We start from the raw sequence: 12,943 nt of genomic DNA, 5'->3' as shown, positions 1-12,943 counted from the left end.
CCTGTGTGTGTGTGTGTGTGTGTGTGTATTCACCTTGGTCTTTGGATCACGTGTTGGACTCGTGATCGACAGCTACTACCCTCCCATACGAGAGCTCAGAGCTCATGTATGACCGATCTATGGGTGATACTGTGACCTTACACACATACACCCAACTCCCCGCCCACAAGAATTGGAGTAACGGCTCGCAGCGCAGTGACACTGAAATTATTTAAACCCTAGTCGGGATTCGAACTCGGACTGCTGTAGCAGCAGTTGCGAACGCTACCACTGCGTTGTGTGTGTGTGTGTGTGTATTCGCTTTCTACTATGCATGACCATATATGACAAACTAATGCCCGGCACATACACACACTTTGGGAGAATGTGAAAGAGAAAAAAAATCAGTGTATGTATGTATGTATATATATATATATATATATATATATATATATATATATATATATATATATATATAAAATATCTAATTAAATAAAATAAACAAAACAGGTGTTTGGGTGGGGCGTTGCCACTCCTTCCCGGCGAGGATGAGCTCAACAGGTTCACACTACGAAGAGGAGTAAGAGGAGGTCGAGGAGGAGGAGGAGGAGGAGGAGGAGTAGTAGTAGTAGTAGTAGGCGGAGGGGGAAGAAGGGGGAGGGGAAAGGAGGAGGAGGAAGGAGGAGGAGTGACTTAGCCCAATGCAAAAATAAATAGATAAAATAAAATAAAAAAGTAAAAATGAAAAAAGGAGGAGGAGGAGGAAAAGGAGGAGGTGGTGGTAGTAGTAGTAGGAGGAGAGGCCGAGGAGTGACTTAGCCCGATGAGTGAGAGAGTGAGAGAGTGAGAGAGAGAGAGAGAGAGAGAGAGAGAGAGAGAGAGAGAGAGAGAGAGAGAGAGAGAGAGAGAGAGAGAGGCCCAATTGGTATTTACTTAAGGTTCGATTCGTCACCTTTACCCTACATGTTTGGACAGCCTAAAAAGAGAGAAAAAGAGAAGGAACAAGTCCTGACGTCACGCATCACTCTTATTCTCCTCTCAAAGGTCCACCTTGACTGTCCCACTCGAGTCCCGTAACTGCATACCACTATCCTCCTCCCCCTCATACTCGGGAGAGAGAGAGGGGGGGGGGTCCAAGCCTACAGTAGAGGAGCCCAAACCCTGTTTTAAGGAAATCGATGCTTAAAGTAGCCCCCCTCTCTCTTTCTCTCTTCCCTCAAAGAGAGAAAGAGAGCACCCAGCTCCGAATGAGAGGAGCCTAAATCCTCTTTTAAGGAAATCGATGCTTAAAGCAGCCCCCCTCTCTCTCTTCTCTCAAAGAGAGAAAGAGATCACCCAACCCCGAGAGAGAGAGAGAGAGAGAGAGAGAGAGAGAGAGAGAGAGAGAGAGAGAGAGGGGGGGGGGGCAATGGAACGTCTAGTATGGCTACCAGCACAAACTCGCCCTCCTCCTCCTCTTCTTCCTCCTCTGCCCAATCTCGACCAATCCAACTTGCACCGGGTTTAATCTCGGGCTTCGCGCACGCAACACGACAGTCACACGGGGAGGCGACCCCGAGCTACGCTGGGGCACTGTGCTTAAAGCCATTCAAACTCCGATGACAAGATGTCTTGTCATTTGGTCAAATAAAACAAAAAATCATAAAACACCAAAATGTTTGATCAAACACCAGAAAAAAATATGACGTCAATCCTCGCTTCGCTGCGAGCGAAGCGAGGATTGACGTCATATTTTTCTGGTGTTTGATCAAACATTTTGGTGTTTTATGATTTTTTGTTTTATTTGACCAAATGACAAGACATCTTGTCATCGGAGTTCCATGGGTTAAGAGAGAGAGAGAGAGAGAGAGAGAGAGAGAGAGAGAGAGAGAGAATGGGAGGGGAAGGAGAGGAGGAGGAGGAAGAAGCAACTGGTCCTTGGAAAAGAACCTTCACTTGACTGGAAGAGGAGGAAGAAGAAGAAGGGGAAGAGGAGGGAGGAAGAAGAGGAACAGGAGGAAGAGAAGGAAGAGGAGAGAAGAACCGCCGTTACTCTCTACTTCTCCCTCACTCGGCCCCCTAAACCGAATCGTCCCTAGGAAGTCAGTATAAGAAGGGCGGAGGGCAAAATGAGAAAAACCGCCAAAAATGGCGGATTTTTCGAGAAAACCCGCCAAAATGGCGGATTTTCCTTCTTTTCACAAACACGAGGCGATAGTCCCCCTGGGTTGTATATAAACCCATGTCCACAACCCCCTCCCCCCACCACGGGTTGTTAAAACCTACATACCAAAATCTGGGGAGTGAGTGATTTTAACAAGTTCATTATGGGGGTTGTTACTCCCTACAATGTGGGGGTAGTTTGGTCTGTTACCACCTCCCCCCACAGGCCAGGAACAGATGTCCACCCTCCACCCACCCTACCACCCCCTCCCGTCACGACAAGTGCAAAGGGCCCGCGAAACACCTGCACAGCATAACCAAGTCGCCTCAGACATCATCCGGGAGGAGAAGAGGAGGAGGAGGAGGAAGAGGAGGCAAAGTAAGGGGAGGAGGAGGAGGAGGAGGCAAAGTAAGGGGAAGATGAGGAGGAAGAAAAGTAGGAGGAAGAGGAGGAGGATTAATTGGAGGCAAAGTAAGGGGAAGATGAGGAGGAAGAAAAGTAGGAGGAAGAGGAGGCAATTGAAGATGCAGAGGAGTATTAATTGGAGGAAGAGGAATAGGAGGAGGAATCTCCTTAGGTGAAATGGTCATCACACTGGGCCAATATTCCTTAGACAGTTTACCCTCAACTTCCATGCGAATATCCAGAACAGGACTTCCCTTACCTAGACTTCTCTAAGACGGTTCGTCGAACGCGGTTCGACAACCAAATACCCCGTTCACACGTCACTTTAAACACGTGTCTGTCGAACCGCGTTCGACCGTGCACACCCCCTCTAAGAACTTTTCTAGAGTCCGTCTAGCCGCATTCGTCTAGGTTTACCATTTCCTAGTTCGTCGACGATACATTCAGTAATTTGAAAATTTGAAAATTGTAACCGAAGCCTAACGAACTTAACGGTCGGAGCTAGAGAAGCCCAGAAAGAGAGAGGAGATTTTGAGACTTTAGAACTAGCTGCCGGCATGCGATTTAATTAAACCAGTTAATGAATATATGTATAAAACTACCTTTTAATTTCTGGAGGACAAAAATAAATAAAATAAAAAATACCGGAGGGGAAAAAATAATGATATATATATATATATATATATATATATATATATATATATATATATATATATATATATATATGTGTGTTGTTGTTCGTCCCCGCCCGCCCCGCCCGGGCCGGGCGGCCGTGACATTCTCGCGATCCGCTTTCTACGGCCTCCTAGAAGGACCTACCCAAGCACCCACGGGTACACATCAAGTACACACGTGTCAACTTGGCTAATGGGCACATGTGTAGTTCATAATCATTCAATCTGACGTTACAAGTTTTGAACTCACACACATATCCCCTATGGACCAGAGTGCCTTATATACGAGAGAGAGAGAGAGAGAGAGAGAGAGAGAGAGAGAGAGAGAGAGAGAGAGAGAGAGAGAGAGAGGCACGACACCCCACCTCGAGCCTCCACTAGTTCTTATCTCATAACAATCTAATCTTTATCAATGCCGTGATGTCATTATATTATGTCCCGGAATTATGACGTCATGTCGACACTCAAAACACGCCCCGACATGACGTCATGTCGACAGTGATACAAAATACACCCCGATATGACGTCAAGTCGACATCGAGTCAAAATACACCCCGATATGACGTCATGTCGACATCGAGTCAAAAAACACCTCGATATGACAAGTCGACAGTGATACAAAATACACTCCGATATGACGTCATGTCGACATCGAGTCAAAAAACACCTCGATATGACATGTCGACAGTGATACAAAATACACTCCGATATGATGTCATGTCGACAGCGAGTCAAAGCACACCCCGATATGACGTCATGTCGACAGTGATACAAAATACGCCCCGATATGACGTCATGTCGACATCGAGTCAAAATACACCCCCGTTATGACGTCATGTCGACAGCGAGTCAAAATACGCCCCGATATGACGTCATGTCGACATCAAGTCAAAATACACTCCCGATAAGGCGTCGATGTCGACAGCGAGTCAAAATACACCCCGATATGACATGTCGACATCGAGTCAAAATACACCCCGATATGACGTCATGTCGACAGCGAGTCAAAGTACACCCCCGATATGACGTCATGTCGACATCGAGTCAAAATACGCCCCGATATGACGTCACGAGTTGAAATGTGTCCTGCCATATCGGCCGAGATAATTTATATCTGAATGGCGGTTATCTTTGCCTTACCTCTGCCCAAGGCCGAGTCTGTTATCAAGTGCTACTTCAAGCTTCACGTGACCCGGGTTCGAATCCTTCTGTCCATGCACACGCACACAAATAGTACGAATATATCAACAGGTCACATACGTCCCAAATATTCACTATTCAACTTAGAAATAATAATGATAATAATAATAAGTAAAACATTACCTCATATAACTGGACAGTAACAGCAACTCATAATACATGACCATACAAAAAAGTACATGTACATGTGTGTGTGTACATGTATGTGTGTACATGTGTGTGTGTGTGTGTGTGTGTACATGCCTATCTCAGACTAGTTAAAGCCATCCAACACTATCAACTATGTTTCTTCCATTTTCTATTTTTAACATGCATCCTACTCCCATCTTTGGATCTACATATGAGAGAGGGAGGGAAATCAAATTAATGTTTTAGTATTGTACGACTTTAGTAGTAGTAGTAGTAGTAGCAGCTGTATTGAGATTTGCCAACTATTAGATAACATGTGACAAAAACATAAATAAATGAAAAATAAAATAAAATAATAATACACGAAAACAAAGTAAAAATAAAAAATATAAATAAATGAGAGAAATGATGCCAAGACCTAATGACCAATTCAACACAATCCCAATCAGCTTCTGCAGGTACATAAAGAGAAACATGAATCATAGATTACGTAAAAGACGAACAAAAATTGGTAACAGATTCCCTTAGGCTCGCCAGACAACTCCACAAAATCTCTTCGCAGAGCAATCTACGAACTAACTTAGCGGTTTTGGCTGGATTTTTTTTTTACGGACAAGGGCTTCAGCGGCCCTGGTTATCTATAATAACCAACTGATAATGTCTCCAGTAGACTTTACAGAATAAAACTGCAAAGTACGTATCAGCAGACACACTACATATATATAATAACAGTACCATCAATAATAATGTAAAATGGACTACAACAGCATCAAATTATCTTAATATTTCATACACAAATGCAATATAGCTTAGACGGTACAGTCCTGGATAGAAACATACATTCTTATTAAACGAGGAATGAAGATCAGAGAAGAGCCAGGACCCCATGAGCATAGCTTCTTTCATGTGGATTACAATTAGGGGAGGAGTGGAGAGAGAGAGAGATTTAAAAAAAAAAAAAAAAAAAACATATATATATATATATATATATACATATATAAAATGACATTGAACAGGAACCAACAAATTCATCGACACCCTTCCTTCGTACCTCAAAAAGGGCATTTTTTTTTTGGGGGGGGGCACCCCCACCGGGGCCCACCTCGATTCTTCACAACCCAAAGGCCACGGCAGCAAAATGCACCCTTGCGGTCCCTTCCAGACCAGCCACGAATGCCGTCCACAAAAACAGAGATGCTGTGCACTTTCTCTCCCCTCATCACACATAAAATTACGAAAACCAACAAAGGGGAAGGATGAGGGTAAAGAAGGACGATTCTATTTAGCTACAATGCGAGTCTCCATTCCATGAATCAGAATGAATAAACAAGCCGTAGCTGTTGGTCCCGACTACAGAAGAGCTGTGCATCGCTGCACTGCGTTTTGCTTCAACCATTAAGACACCGTAAAGCAGGACTCCTTTTAATTATATTACGTATATGAAATTAAAAAAATCAAAAGTGGATTAGATTATCTCGCTTGTTCTCGTGCAACCCTTTGGGACCCTTTGCGGAACCCTTAGGGACCTTTTGCAGAACCTTAGGGTTGTGTGGAACCCTTAACCCCTTCAATATGGGCCAAAATCTCGCGTGCGATGTTGCATCATAATACTTGAATTATAAAAAAAATAAAGTTATCGCTGTATTGCTTGTTCTCTTTCACCCATGAATTTTGATAACCGTAGAAAATATGACGAAGCCAGTTTACAGAGTATGGGGGTCACGCAGGTACAACTACAATATATATAATCAAGATGCCGACATCGGCATCCTCGCATACCCACTTGCTCCTCATAATGCCTACGTAGGCGTCATCGTATCGAAGGAGTTAAAGACCTTTGGCGGAACCTTAGGGTTCCGGGGAACCCTGGTTGAGAAACATTGTCCTAAGCTCTGCCCGAAGAAGTACAAATCTAGAACGAGAGACAAGATCTTTATTAATTCCGTACATCTCTCCATCTGTTTACACGAGGACGGCAGACAGCCAGTACATGCCGTCCTCCTCCTGGTGTTAATATTTTCTCGGCAATAACCATCATTTCTATCATCGGGAATAATACTGCACCAAACAGAACGAGTCACAATACACAAGTTTCAAATCTAAATACAATCAACGGATTACAAAGACAGAGCATGCCGACAGGAGACCTTTTGGTCCATATCAAGGTTGGATGTGGAAAAATGATAATGATAAATAAATAAAAACCATAATAAAGTAAATAATATTAATAATAATAGATATAGATTATGATGGAACTGTACACGTATTTGAGTCTAGGTATGCTAGGAAATTAGAGAACAGGAGACGGGTGGGACCCCATGAGCATTGCTCCATTCCTGTGCACTACGATTAGATAAAGCAGAGATTTACGGATGACGACAGAAATCGAAAGCGATCCACATTAGTTAAGTCCAATAGTAAAAGATTGCTATATCGATCAGACGCGTTGGGATGTAACTAAAATCCCTAAATTATTGATGGCACAAAACTTGTGCCGCCAAAAACACTGTGCAAGGCGAAACATCATACCTTCCTCTGATCCGACAACAGTCAGCCCAACGGCAACAAAGTGGATCAATTGCAGTAAAGTTGCAGGGTTTCAGTTCAGGATAGTAAACGGTTTAACCCAATGAACTCCGATGACAAGATGTCTTGTCATTTGGTCGAATAAAACAAAAAATCATAAAACACCAAAATGTTTGATCAAACAGCACCAGAAAAATATGACGTCAGCAGTCCTCGCTTCGCTCGCAGCGAGGACTGACGTCACATTTTTCTGGTGTTTTATGATTTTTTGTTTTATTTGACCAAATGACAAGACATCTTGCCATCGGAGTTCAATGGGTTTAAGCCCATGGGCCTGGATGGGGCTCAATCTGTTTACCTTGTGAATTTGAGGCCAGCGAGTGACCACCGTACTAGCATTGACGGAAGAAATCTCCTGATTAAAGACGGGAGGGAGGGCTTTAAGAGGTCACAAGAACGAATTAAGAGAGATCACACGGCTAAAAGATACAAATATAGTCTTCTATATTGATGCATAAATACATGGAAGAGCTTAGAAGGCGATACAGCCTAAGCAATACAAGAGTTCAAATCTAAACACGAAAATTAGAAATAGATTAAGTCGGAATTGCATGTGAATTTGAGGTTACGTAGGACACACGGGAGGACCCAAGGATCAGCGCCAACACTCGTGACTTTGTTGTCACATCATCTTCCGTAACCCACATTCGCCATTTAAAGTTCTAGGTACAGAAGCACAACGTGAAGATGGGAACCTATATTATTATGTTAGAGTGCTCGTTACAGTTATACAGAATACATGATAAAGCCGTAACAAGCAAAATACTGTACTAGGCTCCGTCTTCACATGGCATTTCTATAGACGGACTGGTCAGCATACACCAACTACAAACTAACTTCTAGATTTTTGCAGTGACGATTTATCTACAGGATTTCCCAGTGCGTAGCACAACTGCCGTATGTCTGCAAGAACAAACCAACTGACTACGCAATTTTTTAATTCTTACCGTCTCTACATTCCGTGAAAGATATCTAATTCCAACTTAATTGTAATCAAGTACAATGGGTTGCTAGGTATTACTGACAACACATCACTGTCTGTCACCAAAAAAGATATTCTAGGTTCACATTAGATACCTTTATGTGGGGTTATTTCAACTATTGGCGTAAAGTTAGCCACAACTTTTTAGCATTTAAGTGTTTCCTTTTGAAAATTATAGACGGTGATATCTTGAATGATCAAAGTGTGAAGTATTAAGCAAATATTTTCAAAATACAATGGAAAATTAAAAAATAAATAAATAATAAAAAATGAAAATAAAATAAATAAATAAGATAATAATATGGCAAGGCTTTAGAATGTATCTACTACAAATGAAGCTTCAAAAGTTGCGATCAACTTTGCACCACCAGTCAAAATTACCTCGTGTGATGGTATAACAGAAGATGGAGGAATAGACTTGTTATGACCCTACACTGTGCAAAGTCTCCTCAACTAAATATATTCACATTACTATAACCGTAATTGCATGTCCCGCCACGCTCAAAGGATTACGAAACTAATTAAATCCTTTAATCAAACGAGAAATTTTCTTTGGCCAAACATCATCGGAGATAGGTAGAATAAAGGTACGGGACAGAATGTGCACTTAAAATTATACTTTACTTTCATACAAAACATACAATTCAGCTGACCTACATTTTGCAACTGGAAGCGAATACAAACTATTAATCGAACCTTCACCCTGAGTCGCTTTTGCGAGCAACCCACCGCTCACGGGTAAATGGTGGCAGCCAGTGAGCAGGGCAACCTCTTTTATTTATCTATTCATTGGGGCAGTTCGGACATATGGAAGGAATGTGTGAAGAAAGACTAGTAATAATAATAATAATAATTCACCTTCAGTAAAAGAGGTGTGGAAAGTAGAGGTGGAAGGAGTGAACATGATGGGGCGTTCTAGGATGACACGGATGGATGAGGTAAAAGGGGCATTGGAAGAGAGGGTAATGTCCGTTGAGGAAGGATGGGAGAGGACAGAAGAAAGGGGTGAATGGAGAAGGTTTGTGTATGAATGATGCTGTGATGCACAAAAGGGAGTGGGTGGGGGATGGGGGAGTATGTAGCCCATGAGAAATAAATTGACACAGCCCGAAGGGATTTCTCCCCCATCTCCTTATCTGCATGAGGGGACAGAGAGGGGGGTTGGCGATTTAATGAAGCATCCTTGCTGTGGATTTACCTAGTTGTATTTTGAGGGAAGGGGAGCTATGCTCGTGATGTCCCACCATTGTATCTCGATGTGCTGTGTCTTGTGACACTGCTTCTGACCCAGGGCAGTGGACAGGATGCAGGGATGATCTGTCATCCAGGAGGTGCCAAGATAAAAGGGAGGGAAGAGGGTAGAGGGGAGTGGAGTATGTCGGGGATGGAATGGATGGGAGTGGTTTCTATGCCTTTGTTTTTTGGCTACCTCCTGTGTAAGGGGGAAGAAAGCCTTTGGTATATGGATCTATTTCTTATCACATGAATCATCACATCATACGATTCTTCAGTTGTATAAGTTGACGACAATAAGCATAATCCCCACTTAACCTAACCTAATCTTTACTCCGCCGTTGAAATTTGGCGGACTGGGGTGACAATTCTTCAGGTGGGGCCTCTCGGGTGACGAATCTTCGTGTGACCCCACGCTTGCTATTTATCTTACTATCTATCATCTTGTCGACTTTCGCTCACGTTTTTTATGTACAATACATAAATTGTTGTGAAGTCGCCCACCAATGTGATATTCATAAGGAGCGAATACAATTCCCCAAGGGACTTGCTGTACTCGTACACAGTCTGTCCTTTGAAATTCTCAATACACAACCGCCAGACAATTTAATACATCCCTCCCATCACCGTTCCATATAAGAACATAAGAAATAAAGGAGACTGCAAAAGACCATAAGGCCTACACTAGGCAGCTCCGTATCCATCACCACCTGCCGTCCCCATCCATAAAGTTGTCTAATCGTTTTTTAAAACAACTGATAGTTTCAGCGCTTACTACGTGGTTACTAAGTTTATTCCATTCATCGACCACCCTATTTGTAAACCAATTCTTGCCTATTTCCTTCTTAAATCTAAATTTGTCCAGTTTATACCCATTACTGCGAGTCCTGCCCTGTTGTTTTATTATGATGACCTTGTTTGCATCACCCTTGTTATAGCCTTTGATCCACTTGAACACTTCTATTAGATCACCCCGCACTCTGCGTCTTTCCAGAGAGTGTAAGTTTAGGTGCCTAAGCCTCTCTTCGTAAGGCAAATTTCCGAGTCCTTGTATCATTTTGGTCATTCTTCTCTGTACTGATTCTAGTGTAGCCCATATGGCATGCTTCCCGCCCACCGCTTATGACCATAGCTCATCTGTTGCTATACAATCATGGGTCCTGTCAATGGTTACGGTTTATATGGTCGTGGTTATCCGTGACCGAGCCTGGGGCAATACAACTTGGGTTGGTCAAAATTAACCAGGAACAAATATTGACACATTACAGAAATATGTAAACAAACTACAAAGATGCAAAAAAAAAAAAAAAAATAATAATAATAATAACAATAATAAATAAAAAAAACAATGGGGTTGGAGGTAGCCTGTCAACAAGTTACAATGAGGTCAGTACACAGGTCACTCGATTTTGACAAATCTGTTAATTTACAATTAACCCAGTTTTACCTAAACTTCATTTTCTACTACAGTGAATGTCTAATTTGTACTCAATATATTATCCAGGTCTACACTGCATTTATTTCCTAATCCTAAAGATCAAGTTGTTATTAATAAAAAGAAATCTTTGTCTAAAATATTTTCAAAACACTTAAACAACGTAGTAGAAGCAAGACCAACACATAAAAACAGATGTTCATATTTGCCCACGAAACTTCTTCATTTGCCCAAATGGATTAAAAATTATCAAATATGTATAACGCAAGTAAACAAGCAATATTGGCGGAGCGGAAGGAAAGTCCAAATTACTTCCATATTAGTCAGCACCAAGCTCGAATGTCGACATCCAAAGATGTTTGGTTTGGCAGGTGGGTGGAGGTGGGCAGTGGTGTATCAATTGAGACAGTGTAATATTAATATAGTAACGACAATGATCTATCAATCTGTGCTGTTTGCGTGACTCTCCCACACTAACGACTTTGCTTCCACTCTCTTCAGTCTCCTCCTTTCCGACACTAATTTTCCCCTCCACTACCAACTCTACCCACCCGAACGAAACTACCAACTTAACAGTAGGATTCATTTAAAAGGGGTTTTAAAGAAGGATAGAATCTGAGCGCTTGTTTCGCACGATGCTAAGGAGATTATTTCATTATATACTCGAATGTCACGAAATATTAGATTCCCATTCGCCGACAATATAATCCTACATTTACTCCCTTATCTTTCACACACTGTAATCCCTCTTTCTACACTACACTAGGATTTGCAAGTCATATTTGAATAACCTCAGTAAGTAATCGCAATAATTTTCACACTTACCCGTCACCAACGACGACACATTTAATGGCTTGCATATTATAAGGTGTTTGTTAATCCTGTGCACGAAAAAAAAGCCACAAGATATAAGAAATTGACTGGTACAGTCACACGCTCCCTCTCCCACAGTAACACTGACTACCGCTGGGTGGGACATCCTCACATCCGTCGACGTAACGAATCAAATTGAAACTATACTGTAGTAGTCATACAGATAATAAGATATACAACTGAAAGTTTTAAAATTTTATATTATAACTTGTGAAAATAAGTTTTCATGAAAAAGAATACAATATTATTTTCATACATTCATTTGACATCTGAGTATTTTCATAGAAAATGGGTCACATCAAAACATTCGACTATACGACGTTGTTCAAGAGTTAAAGTAAGTACAGTGTTAAAATTATTATTCAGATAAGGTCTTTGTATTGTTTTTGGAGAGTATGAAATATATCTACTGCAAATGTAAACTTCTCCTTTTCTGTTAATGTAAGTAAAAATTGGAAAACCCTCTCATAGGAAAAATAATTGAATCATAAAGACAAGTTTCCAAATAATATAATTAATTAGTTAAAATACATAATTCTAAAGAACTAGTATACCGTCAATTTTCCTTAGAATTCAATAAACTTACCACCACTCGACATAAACAAGTAGTTTTCCAGTCAACGTAAAGGCATATACATTTCTAAAGTACTTTTTATTTTGAATGCACTATCTTGCAAGAGATGTATACAACTCGCAAATATATTCATTGATATCCAGCTGGAAGGGGTTTGTGCATATGTCTACACTACAGGTCTAAAATAACCACAACTTTGTGGTCTCATTTGATAAATGTTTGCTTCACAGTTAACCCTGATGAATTGTATTCTTTTCTTGTATTTGATTTATTGCCAAATAAACATTATTATTGTTATTATTATTAGTATGTATATTTTGAGGAAACTCAAGATGATCATGATAATTGATGAAGTAAGACATTCACAAAAACATGCTTACCTATTTCAAGCTTGCCTATTTCAATTACATGGGAGGTTAAGAGACTTCTTATAATGCTCCCATCTCAATTCCAATCATAAGGTATGGATTGGTAAATAGTTTCCAATTTCTATTTCCGCAGTTTCATCATCAATGTCTCCTTCCATTCACTTAATATCCTCTTGATGAAGAATTTCATCTTAATAACAGTGAACCAGCTTGTCCTTAAAGGCTCCTATGGTAGGGGCTGTGACTACCTCAACCGGAAGACCACTTCAATCATTGACCACTCTTACACATTAAATGAATTAACCCTCACCAGAGTTTTCCAGTGGCCTTGTTTCTTGAGCTTAACTATGTTTGACCTGGTA

At 41.1% G+C, this 12,943-nt stretch overlaps 2 protein-coding genes across 3 annotated transcripts in view; one reads left to right on the top strand and one right to left on the bottom strand.

Annotated features, from left to right (window-relative positions):
- Positions 1-11,746, bottom strand: part of Rac1 (ras-related protein Rac1) — an 80,807-nt gene extending 69,061 nt beyond the window's left edge. Inside the window, exon 1 of the mRNA XM_076194680.1 lies at positions 11,592-11,746. Within this exon, the coding sequence (XP_076050795.1) occupies positions 11,592-11,626 (35 nt within the window). The 5' untranslated portion in view covers positions 11,627-11,746. The remainder of the gene's footprint in view (positions 1-11,591) is intronic.
- Positions 11,747-11,954: 208 nt separating this feature from the next.
- The window catches only part of LOC143031156 (splicing regulator SDE2), a 42,454-nt gene continuing 41,465 nt past the window's right edge, over positions 11,955-12,943 (top strand). The window contains exon 1 of one of the 2 annotated variants that reach the window (XM_076194673.1): positions 11,955-11,976. Coding sequence is in view for 1 of the 2 variants with exons in the window: in XM_076194672.1 (XP_076050787.1) it covers positions 12,079-12,080 (2 nt within the window). In the remaining variant the exon portion in view is untranslated. Of the gene's footprint in view, positions 11,977-12,045; positions 12,081-12,943 lie in introns of those variants that run through there. The other variant, XM_076194672.1, reaches the window with a different exon arrangement.

This window comes from Oratosquilla oratoria, chromosome 12 (assembly GCF_046742065.1).
Source record: "Oratosquilla oratoria isolate Oo_2021 chromosome 12, ASM4674206v1, whole genome shotgun sequence".
Taxonomy (NCBI): Eukaryota; Metazoa; Arthropoda; class Malacostraca; order Stomatopoda; family Squillidae; genus Oratosquilla; species Oratosquilla oratoria.
The sequence above is the reverse complement of the archived record's forward strand: the minus strand, read 5'-3'. Positions and strand labels throughout refer to the sequence as shown.